The 21,734-nt window shown below is 39.0% G+C and overlaps 1 protein-coding gene across 2 annotated transcripts in view; it reads left to right on the top strand.

The window, feature by feature from the left end:
• Nucleotides 1-11,140: 11,140 nt before the first annotated feature.
• Nucleotides 11,141-21,734, top strand: part of KCNN1 (potassium calcium-activated channel subfamily N member 1) — a 54,131-nt gene continuing 43,537 nt past the window's right edge. The window contains exons 1-3 of one of the 2 annotated variants that reach the window (XM_053464377.1): nucleotides 11,141-11,251; nucleotides 11,797-12,155; nucleotides 21,194-21,643. In XM_053464377.1, the coding sequence (XP_053320352.1) occupies nucleotides 21,275-21,643 (369 nt within the window). In that variant the 5' untranslated portion in view covers nucleotides 11,141-11,251; nucleotides 11,797-12,155; nucleotides 21,194-21,274. The remainder of the gene's footprint in view (nucleotides 11,252-11,796; nucleotides 12,156-21,193; nucleotides 21,644-21,734) is intronic. The other variant, XM_053464383.1, reaches the window with a different exon arrangement.

Raw genomic sequence — 21,734 nt, 5'->3', positions numbered from 1 at the left:
GTAATAACTGTTAAATGTTATACTAAAAATCTAGAAACCGCTACTATAAGCCAACACCTTGAATTGTTCATAAACCAATCACTTATTTAACTGTTAACTTCCAAAATAACCTTAATAGAAGTGGTGTTTTTTTTAGATAAACAATTACAAAAGGAGAAACAAAAAGACAATGCAAACAGGTACATTAGCCTATAAAATGGTATATAAAGGTAATAAAATAAAATGATAAAAAGTATCCATTTATTCATATACACCAAAGAAAAAGATCAAAACCCCTTAAAGATCAAAGAAAACTATCCCATGACATTAACAATTTCACTAGTCAAAAGTTAGGTTTAATAACGCAGTTAGACCTTTTTTTTGATGCTCAAGTGCTCCATCTGCTACCTGGCTGAGGGTCAGGATATTATTCCATACTGGTGCTCTGCCTAAGTTGGACGCATGTGCCAGTTATGAGGGAGATCTCTAATCTTCCCAACTAGCCCATTAATAGCTACAGTGCAGCATGGAGATCATTTGCTGAATAGGGCAGTTAGCTATGCCAATTCAGAATTCAGAATAATATTGCACAAAGTAGGCAAGCTGTTCTCAGATGTCTAAAAACTATTCATTTCTGTTCACAGAGGAATTTGAGGTAAAAGAAAACCAGGATAATGTCATAGACTGTTGCTGCTACCATCTTAATTAACATGCAGACTGGTGTTCCCAACATGGATGCTGTTATCCATAATCATCTTCTTTATTAGAACTGGCTGATTTAAAATGTAACCATGCAAAATGTGCAATCCAATCAGATCAGCGTTAGAAAAGTTCATGATGTTGTCAACATAAATTCACTATTGCTAAAATGCAGCAGTAAGTCTATATAAGCAGAAGTGTCTATAAGACTATATTGTATGCCGCTACTAAAACCACCAGTCAGATGGAAATGCTGCATTGAAACATGGTATAGTTGAACTGTGTGGACCAAATCTTCAGCTTTATGTTGGATGGTGTGCTCAAGAGTGATTTATTGAAAACTATAGTATATATGGGAGGTTGGAATGACAGATCATTAGTTTTTTGACATATCATTCTTGATTTCTGTGATTTTTTTTATAACAACAGGCGGGAAGGTTTGAATAGATGCTTCAGAATGTAGACCCGAACCCCAAATCCAAGTTTAAAAGTGAAACAATAATCACCCTTGTGTAAATTACAGCATAAATAGATGTACTGTCGAAAAATATACTGTTGCTTTTGTTTTATGTCAATGTATCCGCAGAGTTCACATCTAATTTAGACACACAAACAACTTTCACACACAATATCTGTATTTATGAAATATTTTGTAATTAACCATAATCCAAATTCTGCGTGATTTGTTTTCAGGTTGCAAATCACTTAGCTATGTTATTTTTACTGTAAAATGTATGCATTACTTTGTATTAATAACCCCAGTGTTTAGAATCTAAACCAAATCCAGCCCAGGGTGGGTTGTACACCTAAAACACCTTGGTAATCTGTACTGGCAATAAGGCAAATGCCCTGTGGGCCACTTGTCCTTTACTGCAAAGGCCCCTTCTTATTTACATTTGCGTCGTATTTCAAATAGTCTGGAGAAATCTAGTGCTCTAATTGAGCTTATAGAATAGCATTTGAAGGGGAAGATGCCTGATATCTCATGAGAAGTGTCTACAGTCTGCCTCAACGATCAGTGCTTCCTACGTTTCCTACAGTGTTGGCCGGCTTTCATTACCCATCTGGCCCTTACATAACCCTTTCATTGCCTGAGGGTTAAACAACAGGGTTTGCTTTGTAAAGCACAGCAATAACCATCTGCCATCTAAGGGTTTTACAAACAATATTTTGGTACCTCAACCAATACTCAATACTCAACTAACAGAAAACACAAAGGATATGTTCCTTTACAACAAAATAGTCTAAATATTGAATTACTCAAAGATGGAGTTAAATTTTGGAAAGGAAGTCAAAACAAATCATAAAAAGCTGTTGCTAGTTAACTTGCGCCAATTCAAATTATGTTCTGGTAGTGCAAAACCCTTGCTATGTGTAGAGGTGGGAGGTTTTAAATAAAAAATCACTAGATTTAAAAAAGCACATCACTCAAACAGCTAAAACAAACGAAAGCAAGAATATGAAAATGAAATAATGGCACATAAAGGAAAATATAGTAAAGGAAAAAGAAAGGAATAGAAAAAGAAAATACAAGAGGGAAGAAAAGAAGAAAAACATTTAAGACATTACTTTACCTACACCTATAATGTCCGGAGTCCCAAAAAACATTATAGCATTTATAACAATAAGTCTCCCTGTCACTGAAAAATAACAGACAATATAATTATCATACAAGCACCGAGAAGACCACGTTCAATTAAGATATGTTATTAATTGATATAGAAATAAAAAAAGATATTGAAAAAATAACATCTGTGTCCACGGAAAACATATAAAACATGAGCATGCCGTCTCAGAGGCCAACACCTCGTCAGATAGTTTGAATCATCGTCACTGTGTCGTTGGCGAGTGTGACCAAAGAAAGAGTAAAAAAAAAAAGCCATTTCCATTTCCAAAATAACATGCCATTTCCTTTTTGTAAATTTTTAAAGGGACAATTGGGTGTCCCATACAACCCCATTAAGGTAGAAGGCATATTAAAGCATTTTGTAAGTACTTTAACATGCATTGTTTAACCTGTATGGGGGAAAATGTCAACAGGACCCTGCAATCATGTGGCAGGAAAGCACTTTCACTAAAATCAATGGGAGTACTTTCTGAATGTTTTGTACAGCACTACAGAATTTAATGGCGCTATATAAAATACCGTATTTTCTGGTGTATAAGACGACTGGGCATATAAGACGACCTCCAACTTTTCCAGTTAAAATATAGAGTTTGGGCTATACTCGCTGTATAAGACTACCCCTCTACCCAGTATACAACAACCAGCCAATCACGGCAAGTGATGTACCTTACCAGTGACTGGCTGGTTGTATACAAAGCCTGCTTGGATTGGGTGGGTCAGCTCTCCCTAACATATGCCTGTCCACACACACATGTATAGACATACACTGCCCTCACACACCCCTTCCTTTACACATATACACCTACACACCAGCTTACAAACACACATATACACATACACTGCCCTTACACACACCTGTCCATACACATACACTGCCCATACACAGACATATACATACATACACTGCCCTTACACACACACACACATATATATATGTATATCTACACATACTAACATACGCCTGTCCATACATACACATTTATACACTGCCCTCACCACACACCCCTGCCTTTACACACACACACACACACCATCTCACACCAACATATAGACACATACACTGCCCCTTTCTCCCCATCTCTTACCTTTCTCATCTTCTGTCTTCCATCCAGTTGTGGGAGCGTGAGGTCTGTCATTTCAGACCTCTGCTTTACTGCTCCCTCATCACTACGTGCTGGCAATTGATGCCGAACGCGCCGGGACATGACATCATACCCGCGCTCTGCATCAATAGCTCCCTAATGCTGGGCTAGTTAGAGGGAGGTTGAACAGGGCTAGTTGGGAAGATCACGATCTTGCAGCTACCTTGGCGCAGCCCTGAAGACCGGCCCAGGGGAGGAGGCTTCTCCGCATGCCCCTCCCCTAGAGATTCCGGTCTGGCTCGGTAAGTAAGTAAGTATACCCGGCGTATAAGACTACCCCCGACTTTTGATTAGATTTTCACGGGTTAAAAAGTCATCTTATACGCCGGAAAATACGGTACATAACAATAATAATAATACCTCCTGTGGCATTTGGTTTTGCAGCCGGTAGACTAACCAAGGATTGGATATTTTTAATGTTTGTATGATATGGAAATGGTAAAGGCCGTCCCAACAGAGACGCGTCTCTCGTGCGCCCTCTTGAGCCAGTCGGCTCCTTAAAGAGACAGTAGCGGGAATTCCCGATGTATGGAATTAGGCTCAATCATGACGTCAGGGGAGGTACCCCTCCCTCCTCCCTATAAATCTGTGTCTATTACTATTCACAGTGCTCAGATGTACTGTGCTTTCTGTGTATTTTGTCTCCTTGGATTTTGACCCTTAATTTGCCTAATCTTTTATGAATTTTCGCTACCTGAACCGACCTCTGCTAGTCTGACTTTGCGTACGCTTAATCCCTATCGGTACCTTGCTTCTGGCACTCCCACGTCTCCAGCCTTGCATTATGGGTTCCGTCTACTAAACCGTGACATAACGGGACATTTGTCAACCATGACTTCCTGTTTCAAAGGGGTATAAATATTAGGTAACACATTGGTCGCATAACTCCCTTAGCCATTAGGTAAGACTAAGGAATATAGCTGTGATGTGCAGCAAAAGGTTGTTGAGCTTCACAAACTGGGAAGTGGCTATAAGAAAATAACAAAAGCATTGAAAATGTCCATTTCCACCATTAGGGCAATGATTATGAAGTTCCAGTCAACTGGAAATGTTATGAATTACCCTAGAAGAGCATGTATGTCTATATTATCTCAACGCACTGTGAAGAGGATGGTTAGAGTGGCCAAAAAGCCTCCAACGATCACATCTGGAGAATTTCAAATGTTCGTTGCGTCTTTGGGGTCAGATCGTCTCCAAAACTATCTGATGTCGCCTCAAGTTGTTTGGATAAGTTTCAAGAAAAAAAAAACATTTACTCTCATCCATAAACAAACTTCAGTTCGCCAGACACCGATGGAACTTAAAATGTGATCAAGTTCTATGATCAGATGAAACCAGAGGTGGGTTTGGCATGCACACAGAGAGGTAGCCATATGGAAAAGTACCTAATGTCTACAGTTAAATATGATGGTGGCTCTTTAATGTTTTGGGGCTGTTTTTCTGCCAGAGGACCTGGACATTTTGTTAAAAGGCATGGCATCATGGACTCTTTTAAATATCAATAGATATTAAATTAATACCTGACTGCCTCTGCCAGCAGGTTAATGATACAAAAAATACATCAAAACCATGTGCCTACAAAGTAATGTCTAGTAATACAAAAAACATGGCAAGTCTACTTTAACTTAAAAGTTAACAACTTCTGAAATAGTATGTATTTTGCTTCATCCAACACAACACAGACGCTTTAGAAACACTGGAATGTTTTGATGACACTTGTTTTCTGACGAAATAGAAAAATAGAAGTCTGCCCAGGATGTTATATATCAGAAAAAATAAGAAACACCCCATTGATGGTCTTTGCGAAACAAAGAAAATGTTTTAAAAAATTAAATAAAGAGCATCATTTGTCTTTTCTGTATGATTCTCCCAATTCTTTTTCAATGAAACGCAACCTCATAGTAGTGAAAAACTGAAAAAAAATGTAATTCATCATAATTGAAAACTCATTTTTGCTGCAACCAACCTTGTATTGAATTCAACCATATAACGTACTTGCTTTTCTATTCCACGACAATGGCTTAATACACTCTTCCATTAAATACTCATTGTGAAGACCTAACTTGGCCATTCCTGGTGGAGAAGCTTGCTGATGCTGCACAGTTTTTCATATGATGACTTTGAAGGCTCACAGTTTCTCCCCAGTTTAACATTCCATTGAAGCTGCAACATCCTTAGGCCCCAGTGAATTTATCCTCTAAAAAGGGCTACATGTGCACCTTAGGTGAGTGATTATCCATCCTCTGTTACCATATCACATTCTTAATCATTGCCCATCTTTCATTGTGATTATCTCCAGCACACCAAAACCAATTTACAGTCACTGCTAGCTTTATTTTTCCCAGTATCTCATCTACCACTATAAAATTGTGTGTTTGTCAAAGTCACCCTGACCTGGGTGTAACCAGTGTATTCCTGCACGATCAAGCTTATTAGCAGCCAAGTCATCTTTCTCTGAGTCACCTATACATTCATTTTATATTTGGGTGTTGGCTTTCATATTGTGTGCTGCTTCTAGCATAAAAGTGGTTAATAAACCAAAAAAAATAGATCACAGTAAGATAACCGCTAAACTAGCAATTGTATCAAAGCTATTGGGGGTATTGGCAGAAAATGCAAATGAAGGGGTTAATTCCAATGGTTGTAATTATAAGACATTTTCTTATGTACACGTAGATGTATCTATTTTATACAGGAATTTTAACAAATTCACAGACACTGATAAACTTGTACACAGATTTAAACAAATTCTGAAATACGCACACACAGCATATACAAACACAGACATTTATAAATATATCTGCAAACACATGTTTATATATATATATATATATATATATATATATACACATTTTGCAGAGCATGCATTAACTATAATACACACCTCATCCATGCTTTCTAAGTAACCTATGCTCTCTTTTGATATTCATAGGCCCAAAATACACACACAGATTCCCCCTCCGTAGCCCCCCTTTCCTATCCTCCGGCTGGGTATTTCCTCACTGTCTCTCAGTATGATGCAGAGAAAATTTGTAGCTAAAAATAGCTTATTGTGATGTAGGTGATTGGGGGTTGGAGAGAGGTTGGGGAAATCGGACCTACTAGGAATCCCAGACAGAAAAATATCTCAGAAAAAAATGATGTGAGAGCTGTGATATCAAACAAACAGTAGTCTCTTCAGAAATCATAATGGAGGGGGCACAGGGACAAAAATAAGGGAGCGATAATAAAATTATATATATATATATATATATATATATATATATATATACACACATATACATACATATATAAACATACATACCTACAAACAACTATTTGCAAAACATGTATTAATTAACAACCTCTGTGAAGGTCTATCTTCCAACCAGGTCTATCTGCTTTAGACATCCCATTTTAACTATATAACATGTACATATGGACTTGCCCAGCACCCTGATTGCACCCTCGGGATTAGCCCCTGCACCCAGATTGCAGTCTCTGGCCTCCTCTCAGTCTGGCTCCCTTGAACAGTTTATTAATCCCTTACCCTTTATACCCAAAACAGTAATAGTCATGGGTGTACCTAGAGTATTTGGCACCCCCCTACACACACTAAAACATAATGTTGACAAGAATATTTATTTCATAAATGTGTAACAGTAAAAAAACTAGAAATGTGAAAAAATAAATTAAATAAGTTTAAATAAATAAAGTTTACTGAACACACATAAGATAACTCCCATCATTATATACTGAGGCAGACATTGATGGTGGTACAGCATAACTCCCATCACTATACACTGAGACAGACATTGAAGTGGTAGGCCTCTGCCCCTAAAACAGCCTGCCTGTGCCACCACTGCCTATTTTGCAGCCTGCCTGTGCCACCGCTGCCTCTTTAGCAGCCATCCTATGCCACCTTTGCTCCTGAAACAGTCTGCCTGTGCCACCTCTGCCACTGAAACAGCCTGCCTGTGCCAACTCTGCCTGGAAACAGCCTAAGTACAATAAGTGGATTCAACTACAGACCATTTGACCTGTTATAATGAGGCATTATACGTAAACCACATTTTAAACAATTGTGTAAACTGACCAACAAAAGGTAGGAAGAAATATAGAGAAGGGTAAATGAGACATATAATACGGCAACTGAGACAATGGTAACTGGCACAAGATATAAAGGAGTGGGAGATGTCACATGGAGTACTAATTCCAACATTAAGGTAAAACTACAGAAGTGCCACGTCTCCTATAGTTGAATCTCTACATTAGATGCACTCTTGTCCATGTAAAATTAACCCCAGTTGGGAATGTGCCTTACAACTATCATGAATTTCTAGTGATAAAGGGACAAACTTTAAATATCTTCAAGAGAATAAAATTGCAATTTCCCTCAAGTTATAAGGAGGTTTTATTATTTAAAAGATGTGTCCTTTCCTTGTTCTGTTACTTCCTTCTCTAGCCTCATTTACAGACCTGGCAGCTGCTCCTGCACCTTCTCCCCAGATGGAAGGTGAGGGATTGGTAAATTATTTAGGTGTCCCAGCAGATAGCATGTGGAGCTGATACACTGCACTCTGTCTGCACCCCCTCTCTTCTTACCTTCACATCTAATGTTACTCCAAAAGTTTGTGAAAGACGGTACTCTCCACCCACAGTTTGCAACCCATTCATAACAAGTATATATCAGACTGTCTATATCTGTCAATCCTTGTTGTGTTGTGGGGATGTTTGGTAAACCTATTTTTTAATAGCATGAGTATGGACATGGAGAAAGAGCCAAGTGACTTTTTTTAAACCTTGGGAAATCTGGACAAGGGGGAGGTTTTTTTTGACCATGTAGTGTGTGTTGCATAAGGCCTAAAAAAACAACATACATACAGTGCATTACAATGTTAATGTATTTAGGAAATATTAACTTAGATACAATGTTTCAATTTATATCCATTTGTTAAAAAGTTTGTCAAGGAGGTTTGGCTGCAGTCATAACTGAATTGTCCATTGCATTGAATGCCTGCATAGTAGTTTGCAGCATGTTCGTGTAGCCCTTTGAGCAGCACAAAAAGAAAATTTAAGGTATAAATACCGGTATATCGGATGACTGCATTAAATTACTGCATTAGTAAAAGCTGTAGTTTGTGCGTGCCTTACCCACCTATGGTATGTACTTGCTAATTGAAGATAAAAAAGAATAGATGAATTATCCACGCTGTAACATAAGCTACTTCATAGGGCCCCAAGTAGGAGGCCCTGCCAGGGGCCACAGCAAACATTACAGAGCCCACTGCAGCCCACATATTGTGAATGAAATGAAATAGTAGAAGCATGGGCTGCTAAAATCCAGTGTGAAGGAATGGTGGTTCATCTTTTCTGCCTGGTAGTTCCTGTTGTGAACAACATCACTTGGTTCTTTTGTTTATGAATTTCCTTAGTTCACTGCCACTACTAAATTATGAACAGGTAGTATACAAATTGGTTAACACACCCACTGGTACACCTAGCGCCAGACATAAGATTCCACACACTATATCGCAGATAAATCAGTCTGGAATGCTAGTAATAAAAACAATGGTGGGAGTTTCCCTATGGAACTAAATGCATTTGACGCATCATTCCTAGCACTGTTGAATAAGACAACTCTTTTATTAAGAAAACATTTGCCTAATTCATATTAAACGATTATTCCAAACAGCAGCACAAAGATCATTGATGCCTAGTTGCTTTAAGGGAATTAGATTGAGGGACATAGGCACCCATAAAACATGTTGCGCTAGGCACACGCTTATTCTGCCTCTAGTGCCTCTTCACACAAAAAAATAATAATATAAAAATAAAAACACTTAAAAAGAACCACTGGTGATTAACCATCATAGGATGTTCACTTTAGTTTCAGAAGACAACACTAGGGCTTTCCAAAAAAGAAAGAAAACAATAAAAATAAAAAATGTGAAAACCGTTAAAAGTTATTTTAAAAATGCAATAATAAATAATTCTACTCGTGGCTCTGTAAATTCTGGGATCGCCCTATAAACGTTGAATATCCCAATGTTGCATATTCCATACAAAGTTGCTTAACCTGTTCAGCTGATGTTTTCAAAAGAGAAGGTTATGAGGTCACTATTGAGCTTATTGAATAAGTCCTTCAGATGTTTTTTTTTCCTGCAAAATGATTATTATTTTATTAGAAACCAATGTTACCTTCTTGAAAACCAGCAATACATATATAGAGATTATTAAGGAAGACAAACAAAAGTGTCCCTGTGTAAAAGTAGTGAAAATGCATTGTAATTAGTGTTCTGCATGAAATTATTGTATCAAAGATTAAATAAAAAAAGTTTCAAAAGATGGATATCACTCCAAGTCTCTCTTCTCTATCATGGCACTGTGGGTATTGCTGCAAAGAAATATTAGTACAGATTGATATTCACAATAGTGCCATTTATAAATGTACAATAACTGATTTTATAGCTAGAGCATAATACCAATATGAGGATTGCTTTAATTTGCTATTTTCATTTACACAACAAAAAAGATCCAATCTTTTCAACTCTGTTGAGGGCTATTATCATTGTGTGTTTTTGTTGTGATATTTTAGAAATGACTGCGTTTATGCTTTGATAAATAACCTTTGTTTATCCCATAAAAAAAACAATTGTGTTATTTATAATTTGTATTCATACATCTTATACATGCATTTATACGTGCAGATGAACTATGGGGATCCTGCCCAGTTTATGAAATGTGTGCTGTGGGTACACAGTGAGTGCGGTGTCCAGTCCTCCGGATCACACCCCCACTTAGGATGAGTGAATGAAACGTATTCACCGACGTTCAATCACACATGGGAAAACATCACCCTAGCGATATACATATTATCAGACTGTGTGTGACTTGCTACGTAACTACAATCAGCCTGATTAAAACAACTCCAGTGGCACATTGTATCACCCAAACAGGAACGCAGTCAAATCACAGCCAGACATGGTAGTCATCAGTAATCTTTACAGCACATCCATAGAAACTCCATAGTTAAGGTGGAATTCAAGAGCAATAAATCATACATTCAGAACCGCAGATACTCACCCAATGCCAGTGACTTCATTATACACATGTTTATAAAAATAGTAAAGGTCAGGCAGAAGATTCCTAGTTCTCTCACACATTTGTTCCATAAAATATATGGACCAGCACTCATAATGATTAACTCTAATTACCATGCAATGTAAAATACCCAGGGGTAACACAACCACACTGTCTCACACGACAATACATATATAATAACACTTATTTTTATACATGCACAGTTACACCACTCCACGATCACACCTAACTCCACCTTCGACCTTTTAACATAGAACAAGGCACCAACGAACATTGCTTAATGCACCAAAGAGCTTCAATCCATGCCAGGGAGTCCTTACACTGATGAGCACATTTCCTTGACATAAAGTACTGAGTATGTTGATATTAGAAACATTAACCCTTCAGCTCCACAATGGTGGTATATGCAGCAGTTCGACAGCCAACCTGTACTGCTGCAGAGTGGGTATGCAGCGGAGGGTTCGTAACCATTCATGCTTCAATGCGGTCATTTCCCTTTAAATTTGGGAGGAGTCTATAGTACACAGAAGACATCATGAGGATAGTTGTGGTGCAGGCAGCCAATCAGAGGAGATCAACTGGAAACCATCGGAACCCAAGAGGAGCGGGGCCGGCAGCAGAGCAGAAAAGGGATGCTGCAGCAGCACAGGGCTGTCCCACTGCAGAGCAGCTGCAGAGCACAGCAAACTGGCACCAGCCCTTCACCAGGACCAGCTGACAGGTAAAGGGATTCCAGTACTGCCTCACCTCGGGAGAGCTGTGTCTCAGTGTCACACATTAGTCAGGAGTGTTACTGCAGAATAACAGCCTGTCCCTGCTCTGCAGGTAGAGAGAGGAGAGCTGTCCTTCAGCACCACACAACATTCCTGAGAAGCTCTGCGTTTACAGCAGGTTTAGAGGAGCTGTCCTCTAGCACCTCATATCATGTACAAGTAGAACCCCGCCAGTCACCCAAATTTACTGGTAGATATAAGGCGTAGTTCAGCAAACACATACTCATATGGAACTGCATGCTTATCCACCGCATCTCCAGAGTGGTGGTATCCTTAAAAAGCTCACATTATTTTACAATGGTATTAACTGGCCCCAAATCTGCAGGCAGTGTGCGTGTTTGGTGGGGTGGGGGGGGTAATTGCCCTTCAGTACTTCATCACAGACTCAGGTTGTAGACCGTAGCCAGACAGAGCCTAGAAGTCTCTCTCTTAATGACAAGCACTGCATGTCTGCAGCCCGGTCACTCCTTCTTATCCCCTTCTCCCTCATCAGCTGCAGGATCTAAAGCCACTGCCTGCCTGGCCCACTGGAAGGATTGCCTGACTAGAGAGCAGCAGCGTTACCCGCTGGAGGGGCTGAGGGAGGGAGGGCTGGAGCAAGGAGACATTGCAGCATTGACCAATCTAGAAGACCAGGGTGGGCTCCTTTGGCTGCAGCAGTGCGGCGGATGCCACAGAAACTTCTGTTTTGATTTTTTTGCTCACTCCACCCGAAATGAGGCACCCTCAGAAGAGATTAAGGACTATTAACCTCTCATGTGCCTAACAAGCATGGCTGTTACCTCTGAGCTGACATGGAGTTAACCCTGTGCGCCTTGGTTCCTGCCATAAGATTTCCAGTTTGCATTAGGGGTGAGTGGGTAGATATAAGGTATTAAAAACATTCCTGTCACGTCACGCAGAAACTGCCGTTAATCCTTTTTTTATGTGGGAACAGGAGCTAGAAGTGCACTGCAGAATATCACTTTCACGTCTGCAAGTGAAATGGTTAATGACAGCTTGAAAGCAGGTTTGCATCTGAATAACTTCTTAAACCATATTTCATCATCATGCATCATTGCATGACTTTGCCTTCTGGTTGTGTTCCCATACAAGAGCTAGCTTTCACTGGTCTGTGATAGATTGGAATGCAGAGCTTTGGGGTAATATTTTGCAGATGAAGACATACAACAGTGACAGATGGCTTGAATGAAGAAGGCTCTAAAGTGAAGAGCATAAAGGTGTATGGAGACTGCTACATTGAAAACAAGGTGTTGTTAGATAACAGTGGAAGCATGGCAGATCATCCCAACAGATTCAGGAGAAAATGCATGTATTTGGGAGTTAATGCAGATTTAAGGAAGATTGCATTATTTACACTCTACATTAGCTTTTTTAAGTATAGAAATGAATGATGGTATATGCAGCTCAGGGGTGAAATAGTTCTGCAGCTACAATCATTGCACTCTAGAATGGAACTTGTTTAACAGATTATATTATGGTTATCTTAACCCCATGATATGGGTTAGACTTCCCTGTAAACAGAAATGCAAACCAGCTGCCCTGCTTTGATTACAGTTCTAGATAAACACATTTAAAAATTGTGAATGTGGTAACAGTAATGAAGGATTTATAAAAAAAGGATTTATAAGACTGAGGGTAATTAGCAGACTGTGGAAGAAGATCAGGATGTACATGATATTAGACAGATATATACATATATCTGTAAAAAGGAAATTGTAAATTATGTTACTATATGACAGACATTGTATATGACAAAGCATGTTTGTATAGAGGGGAGTATATATGGTCATAGACATATTTCTCCTTGAATATGTTTACCCATGGACATATTTACCCTTTTGTATGGTAGAGCAAATGGGGATTTAGATAGTGTGTAGGCGAATTGATCTTTATGCACCCAACTGTAATTTGTTGTCTGCATTGTATGTGTATTCTATGCACTGGTGGACATATATGTGCATTAGCAGTTTGTGTATATCTGTATGTTAGTATAAGGGATTCAGTGTAGATGTGCATGTTTGGAAGGCTATGTGTAGCTGTGTTAATATTAGCATGATAGAAGGGTGTATAACTCATTGCTTTGAATCACAATGTGCACCCACCTGGCATTCAGAGTAAACCCTCTGTGTGTTATTGTTGTGTTTTTCACTCCTTTGTAATTTGAGATAGAAATTGTAAAACCATAATAATTGAATGAATTTCCACTTCGTTGTGACAGCAAAGGAATGTTGCAGTCCTTAACCATACTGCAAATGATTACCTGCTTGCCAGACTGCTGCTTTGAATGTGTCCGTGGACATAGTATAAAAAAACATCATTTTATCAACTGAGATATGGTGGTCAGAGGACTTAGAAAAAGTTTTTTTTGTCTTTGTGGCTCTTGGGGAGCTTATAAATTAATTAAAAACATAGAATGATCATGTGTTAAGAAGCAGCTCCATCCATATTCTAAGTGTGAATTATGTTATTTCATTTTTCTTTATGTACGTCTTTCCTGGTACGTGATTCATTGATGAGTTATGCTCTGGTCATTTTGTCTTCTGGATCTATGGCACTAACACTCTGTCTTATAATGTCTTTTATATAACATAATACACTCATGTTTAGAGAATTAAAAACCATTCCTGATGATTTCATGTTCTCCTTTGGTTCTCCCAGGTGTCCATGCCCTGTCCATTTTTTTCATGCCCTATGATTACTTTCTTTCTTGTCCTATAATTCCATGTTTTACCATAGTAAATACCATGTTTTACCATGTTTTCAATAGTAAATTTTCTGTCCTTGTATATACATCTCTTGAGTTCTTAATGCATCGTGACTTCATGTCCTTAATGACCTGTGTGTCTCAATTCTAAATAACCACCTCTATCCCTGTGGTCCTTTCTTTAGCACCAGTGATTTCTGCCCTGCAGTTGTGTTAAAATCTCTAATGCATCAAAAATGTTTAGTCCTTCATGCTAAATCGACATCCTACTATCATGCTGTACCAATGCCCCCTTGTCTTGGGGAATTTTTTGCCTAATCAGTATATTGAGCTTTAGGATCACCTTATGGTTAACCTTTAGCACTTTTGTATCTGTACTTGACAGTGATTTGAGGTTTATTTTTTTAAAAAATTGTTGTGACTTCCTTCCCGGTTACAACCTTTTTAAACTTTTCTTTTTCCATGAACATATCAGACTTGCCCTCTGTATCCAGATACACTGCAAGTGTATCTGCCATAAATACCTGGTCCAAAGGGTGGTGCAAGAAGCTGTTTAAGTAAATATGTCAAATAGAGATAGACAGATAGAGGAAAACATAGGGTGGCAAAGAAGGTTTCGAAAAGAGACAAAAACGAGTACTGAAATAGAGGGAGGGCAACTGCCTAGATGAAACGAGAGATGATTTGCAGTTGCTCTCCTGCTATGTGATGAGGTGTAATGCTGCAGTCAGCCTGTCTGGGAAAAAAAAACATTCAAACCATTGCATGTATTTTCTGTTTACCATGTGTGTTTCCATCAGCATCAACATGCAGATACTGTACCTCGACAAATCGCTGTCAGCAAAACTACTTTGTTCTGCTCTTTCCATAGAATTAAAATGTTTCTGTTCTATTGTCTGTCAAAGTGTGTTCCACGGTGCACACAAACTGCAGTTTATAATCTAAATATAAATAAACAGGGGTTTAGATGCATAAAAGACTATTCTGGTGCAAAGCTGTAAAAGTATATCATACAAAAGGCACATTCTATTAGTTGCTATAGTGATTGCTGCAGTTTTACCTCTTTGCACTAGAGCTGGCCTTTATACATATCTTCCTCAGTTTTCTTATATCAGTTTACCCTACAAGATATTCTGCCTGCTGTATATGTACAGTAATATTAATTAAGTGCCTGAAATATGTCTGTATATATGTTTACCTCATTTCATGGATAAACCTCTGTTGACAGACTCCATTAACAGATTATATACACTATATGACCAAAAGTATGTGGACATCCTTCCTAATTATTGAGTTTAGTTGTTGCAGCCATACCATTACTAACACCTGTGTTACATCAAGCCAATAGGCATCTCCATAGATAAACATTGGCAGTAGATTGGGCAGTACTGATCTCAGTGACTTTCAAACTGGTACTGTCATAGGATGCTACCATAACCACAAATTGTTACATTTCTTCCCTGCTAGATCTGACCCAGTCCAATGTCAGTGCTCTTATTGTGAAGTGAAAGTGTCTAGGGGTAAGATCAGCTCTGCCACGCAAACTCACAGAGTGGGGATGCCAAGTGCTGAAGGCCGTAGTGCGTAAAAACATCACTCACTACAGTGAGAGTAGTTCCAAACTGCCTCTTGAAGCAACATGTGCACAAGCACTGTGCATCGGGAGCTTTATGAAATGGGTTTCCATGGCCAAGCAGCTGCACACAAGCTAAAGATCGCTTTGCTGCGAAGTGTCAGCTAGAGTGGTGTAAAGCACACCGCAACTGGCCTCTGTGTTCTCTGGAGTGATGAATCATACTTCACTATCTGAAAGCCTGATGGATGAATCTGGGTTTGGCAGATTCCAGGAGAATGCCACCTATTGGAATGCATAGTGCCTACTATAAAGTTTGGTGGAGGAGGGATAATAGCCTGGGACTGTTTTTCAGGGCTAGGCCCCTTAGTTCCAGCAAAGGGTAGTGTTAAGGCTACAGCATACAGAGGCAATTTAGACAGTTTGGTTGCTTCTAACTTTGTGACACTAATTTGGGTAAAGGCTCTTTCCTGTTTCAGCATGACAACATCCGTGTGCACAAAGACAAGGTTTGATGACTTTGGTGTGGAGGCAATCCAATGGATTGCACAGAGCCCTGAGCGCAAATTACGAGGCAGGCCTTATCGTCCAACGTCAGTGCCTGACCTCAAAAATGCTCTTCTGGCTGTATGGGCACTAATTCCCACAGACACTCAAAAATTTTGTGGAAGGCCTTCCCAGAAGAGTGGAGGCTGTTCTAGTGATTCCACAATTCAAAAAAGAACTTTCAGGGGGACATCGGGTTGTAGTTGCTTAGTCCTTACTGCAAAATTACAAATTGACAAACCATAAACTGATTTTCATTGTGGATTCACATTAAAATTAGAATATTTTGGACAATCTATCCATGATGTAGGCAACAGGCTTTGCAATGGGTGTTTGATAAAATGCTCATATATTTTATGGACTCCTGCAATCTGCAAGTCTGGGGATGGTTACTGTGGTCCAAGTACAGAAATGTTGCATATGCCAGTCTATGTTTTTTGTAGGTTTTCCTGTTCAGTACCGACAAAGTGAATTCCAGAATTAGGTTGAGATACATCTTGCTAGAGATGCCATATTGTGATGCTTATACACATTTTGCCTACAGTGAATACTATACATATATGAATATAGTTAGACCACCACAAGCCAAGCTGTGTTAAACTGATAGCAGTATCACAGTCTATCAGGAACTACAGCAAATGTATTCTTCTATTGCTTATTTCTGTGATAAAGATTTACTCTTATCTGAAGCATTTATCTATTTACTGAAATTGTATTCTAGTTTTAGTTGCTAGACAAACTAGTTTAGGTAACTAGGAGCATCCATCCCTTTTCCTTTCATTTAACTTCTCTTTGTTCCAGTGGTGTTTTCTTACTCTCATTTCACATTTTGTCATTGCATATTATGTTGAAACAAAGCAAATACCAGGACAGAGTTTTCATACTTTGCCTGAATGCATTTAATATTTTTATGTACAGTATATATAGTGTCCTTATATACCTTACATACATTCTCAGGCACTTGGCAATAAACATACCATTTTACCTTTATAATCATCACTATTATTTATTTACAGAACTGCTAATGTAATATACCAACCTGATCTGAGATATGGGGTTATCATTGACTCATACCTCTCCTTCATCCCTCACATTCAGTCCCTTGCCATATACTCCCGCATGCAGGTAAAAAACTTTTGTATCCGCTCATTCCTCACTCATGAATCCACAAAAACTCTGCTTCATTCACTTATCATTTCCCATCTTGACTACTGCATCACTCTTCTGGTTGGCATTCCACTTTCTCAACTCTCTCCTCTGCAGTCTGTCCTAAATGCTGGTGCTAGACTTATCTTATTTTCATGCCGCTCTTCTTCTGCTTCCTCACAGTGTGAAATCCTCCACTGGCTCCCTGTTACCCCTTTAGAATTCAATTTAAAATCCTGGTACTAACATATAAGGCCCTCCATAACACTGCGCCTCCATACATTTCTGCCCTCATAAACAAATACTCCCCTACTCGATCTTTATGTTCTTCCCATGGGCTAAGGCTCTTCTCCTCACTTATCACCTCTTCCTTTTCCCATCTACAAGATTTCACTCGTATCTCTGGAACCTGCTTCCATCGAACCTTCAGCTTTCACCCTCCCAACATTCAAGAAACTTCTTAAAACCCACTTCATCAGAGAAGCATACCGTCTTAGCTGCTAGAACTTCCCTGTCACTGATACAACCCCAACACTACCTCTCACCTTTCTCTGTTCCTTAAGTTTATTCTCCATTCCCTCAAGATTGTAAGCTTGCGAGAAGGGCTCTCTCCATCTAATCGGCTTGTCTTAGTCTATCAATTCTACTCTTGTCATACTCCTTGAATATATATGTATTTTAAGAAGCACTGCATAAATTGTTGGTGATATATAAATAAAATATATTAATATTATGAGTATCTCTGGATTATTATTTAGGATGTCTTTTTTGGAGTTCACTGTGATAAGTAACATAAAAGTCACAGACACAGTATACAGTAATATAAAAAATAAATTAGGAGACTAGTTGCCATTTGATGAAGTATTTTTATTGAAATGCCAATGCATTTCACATCACACTCTACCCATTTAGCACCTGGTTACACCCAGTGTGGGCACTAAGCATGTGCAGTCCCCAGCAGCCTCAGAAATTGCAACACTTGTCAGAACAGTATACTGTCAAGATTGTCCTGACCAAATTGGAACTGTTGCCGGCTATAAACCATCTGGCTCCTATCTGCAGTGAAATACTATACGTGTCAGTCCAGCCTCAGATTATATTATGGTAAAGGGTAGGATAGCGGTAGCCACCAGTTCATTTTATAAAACTTGAGGCATATTACTGTTTAATGCAATTTGAGTGAATGAACCTCTAATATCCTTATAATGATTCATCTGCAACAAATATATACACATATGGTATATATATATATATATATATATATATATACATATATATATATATACATATATATATATATATCCTAATTTTTTTAGGATATATATATATATGTATATATATAATGAGGTAAATGAAGGGGGGACGTAAAAACAGCTGCTGTTGCAAGGGACCAGGTAAAGAAAAGAACCTTCTCTATCCATTTTGATATACACTGTGTGCACAATTAAGTATTTTGACCACATCATCATTTTTATGCATATTTTCCAACTCCAAGCTGGATACACTTGAATACTTATTGGATTTAAGCATAACAGGTGATGTGTAGGCAGCTTCATTTTCTCAGGCAAATTTGGCAGAAAAGAAGATTTAGCTAACTCTGAAAGGTCAAAAATTGTAAAAAGGTATGCAGCACTCTTAAGATATTGGGGCGTGATCACAGAACCATCAAACATTTTGTTGCAAATAGTCAACTGGGTTGCAAGAAACGTTGAGAATAAAAGACGCAAGGATTAACCCATTATCCTCCAGAGCTGTCATATTCCAGAACTGCAACCTACCTGGAGTGTCCAGAAGTACAATGTGTTAGGTGCTCAAAGACGTGGGCATGGTACGGAAGGCTGAAACCCGACCACCGCTGAACAAGACACATAAGTTAAAACGTCAAGACTGGGCCAAGAAATATCTGAAGACAGATTTTACGGACTGATGAGATTAGAGTGGCTCTTGACGGTCCAGATGGATGGGCCTGTGGCTGGGTCAGTAATGGGCACAGAGCTCCACTTAGAAGCCAGCAAGGTGGAGGAGGGCTACTGGTATGGGCTGGTATTATCAAACATAAGCTAGTTGGACCTTTTCAGGTTGAATTTGGACCCAAACTCAACTCCCAAACCTACTGCCAGTTTTTAGAAGACACTTTCTTCAAGCAGTGGTACAGGAAAAGGTGTGCATCTTTCAAGAAGACCATGATTTTTATGCAGGGCAGTGTTCCATCGCATGCATCAAAGTACTCTGCTGCATGGCTAGCAAGTAAAGACCTTAAATAAGGAAAAATAATGACATGGCTCCCTTATGAGCCCTTCCTAAGTTGCAGATATATGCTGAAGGGAAACAATTTACCTCTCTGAACAGTGTCTGGGAGGCTGTGGTTGCTGCTGCACAAGAAGTTGATCAGCAACAGATCAAGAAACTGACTCCATGAATAAAAGGCTTATGAATGTTATGAAAAACAAAACAAATGTTTATTTGTAAATTTTGGGAAATTTTTTTTTTTATTTAGTTGCATTATAATTCTGCACACTAATAGCTGCCCAATAATTGTGCACACATAGATATTCTCCTAAGAAAGCCAAAATCTCACGCTTAAATATTCAGGTTTAAGGTTTCTTAACATTTTGGATTGTAGGAGAGCACTGTAGTTGTTCAATAATAAAATTAATCAAAAATACAACTTGCCTAATAATTGTGCACACAGTGTATAGTATACCCCATACCTCAGTAATATTTAATAGTAATATTTTTTAGGGATATTTATATCCTGAAGTGCACTCTGCACCAAACTCATCAAACCATGGCAAGGCAGAGAGGCTGAAACAGGAAAGGGCCTTCTCTAAACTGGTGCCACAAAGTTTGGAAGCATACAACTGTCTAAATTGTCTTTATGTACTGTAGCTTTAGCATTACCCTTCACAGTAGTCACTATGCATTCTCGTAGGTAGCCCCTGATATCCGTCATACTTCCAGATGGAAGTGATTTGGTTCATCACACCAAAAAACACCTTTCCACTGTCGGTGTGCTCTACACCACTCCAGCCACTGCTTGGCATTATGCATTGTGATCTTTGGCTTGTGTGCAGCTGCTGAACCCTTAAACCCCATTTCATTAAGCTCCTGACACACACAGCACTTGTGCAAATGTTGCTTTAAGAGGTAATTTCGAACTGTAGTGAGTGATGCTATTACAGAGGAAAGGTGATTTCTATGTGAGCGATGCTACTACTGAGGAAAGGTGATTTCTATGTGTTACACACATCAGCACTTAGCAGCCCCGCTTTGTGTGTGAGTGATCTTTAGCTTTGTGGGTGAGCTGTTGTTACTACTAGATGCCCAGTGGACCAGGGCAGATCTAGCATGGCATAAATGAAAAAAATATTTTTTGGCATGCTATGACAGTGCCACGTTTAAATTAACTGAGTGCTTTGTTATTGGGTTTATGCACCTGTTAGCAATGGGTGTGCCCGAAACACCTATATGTTTGTATATTCTATATTGTGTATACTCATAAGCTGTATTTATAACCTTACATGATAACTGCACACTCTTTCATTGATATATCCTTCAATAGTGCATAGGGTAATTCTCATAGGGCAAAAATGATGCCACTGGCCTTAAATAAATAAAGTCATTCTACAAAATGTGTGTGCTTATTGTTAAAAACCACAAAGCTTGTGACGTATTATATCAGAGTCATCCAGGCTAACCCAGGTCATTGGTCATTGGTTATACATCCAGCACATTCTATTTTGTACTGTTTGCATGCCTTCTGCTTCTATACCAAATGCATTTTTCTGAAATGCTCTATTGCTATAGCATTTGTGATTATGTGAGTTATGATATTCCAAAAAATGGGCAAAACAAGTGAGTTAAGTGTTGTAGCATATGCATTCAGCTGTGTGAATTTTCTTTGTGTCTGCCTTTCAGGAGAACATTAACCTAAAGCCAATCAGTCATGGTGGTCCAGGAGTGTCCTTCAGAGAGTCCAACCCTATTTCGGACATAGCCATGAACAGCTGCCGGTACAACGGGGGAATCCCAAGACCCCTTAGCAGCCTGGGCTCCTCTAGAAGAAACCTACATGATACAGACCCTGAGACCCAGCCCTTGCAGACCCTACATAGCCCTGGACTAGAAGTGGTGGTGTCCAAGAACGACCCCATCAAGACATCACACCGCAGCTTACGTGGAGAAGAGGGAAGTCAGGGGGCCCCAAAGGGCCAAAAAAAGAACCAGAACGTGGGTTACAAGCTAGGCCACCGGCGAGCGCTATTTGAAAAGAGGAAACGACTTAGTGATTACGCTCTCATATTTGGAATGTTTGGTATTGTGGTCATGGTCACTGAAACAGAGCTGTCCTGGGGGGTCTACACTAAGGTAATTGATGGAGTGTCAAGACTTTGGTGGAGACTTTGTTTGAGTTAGTCAGTAATGAGGTGATGTTTAGAGAGACTTTAATAATAATAAT

Source organism: Spea bombifrons, chromosome 1 (genome assembly GCF_027358695.1).
Source record: "Spea bombifrons isolate aSpeBom1 chromosome 1, aSpeBom1.2.pri, whole genome shotgun sequence".
Taxonomy (NCBI): domain Eukaryota; kingdom Metazoa; phylum Chordata; class Amphibia; order Anura; family Pelobatidae; genus Spea; species Spea bombifrons.
The sequence above is the reverse complement of the archived record's forward strand: the minus strand, read 5'-3'. Positions and strand labels throughout refer to the sequence as shown.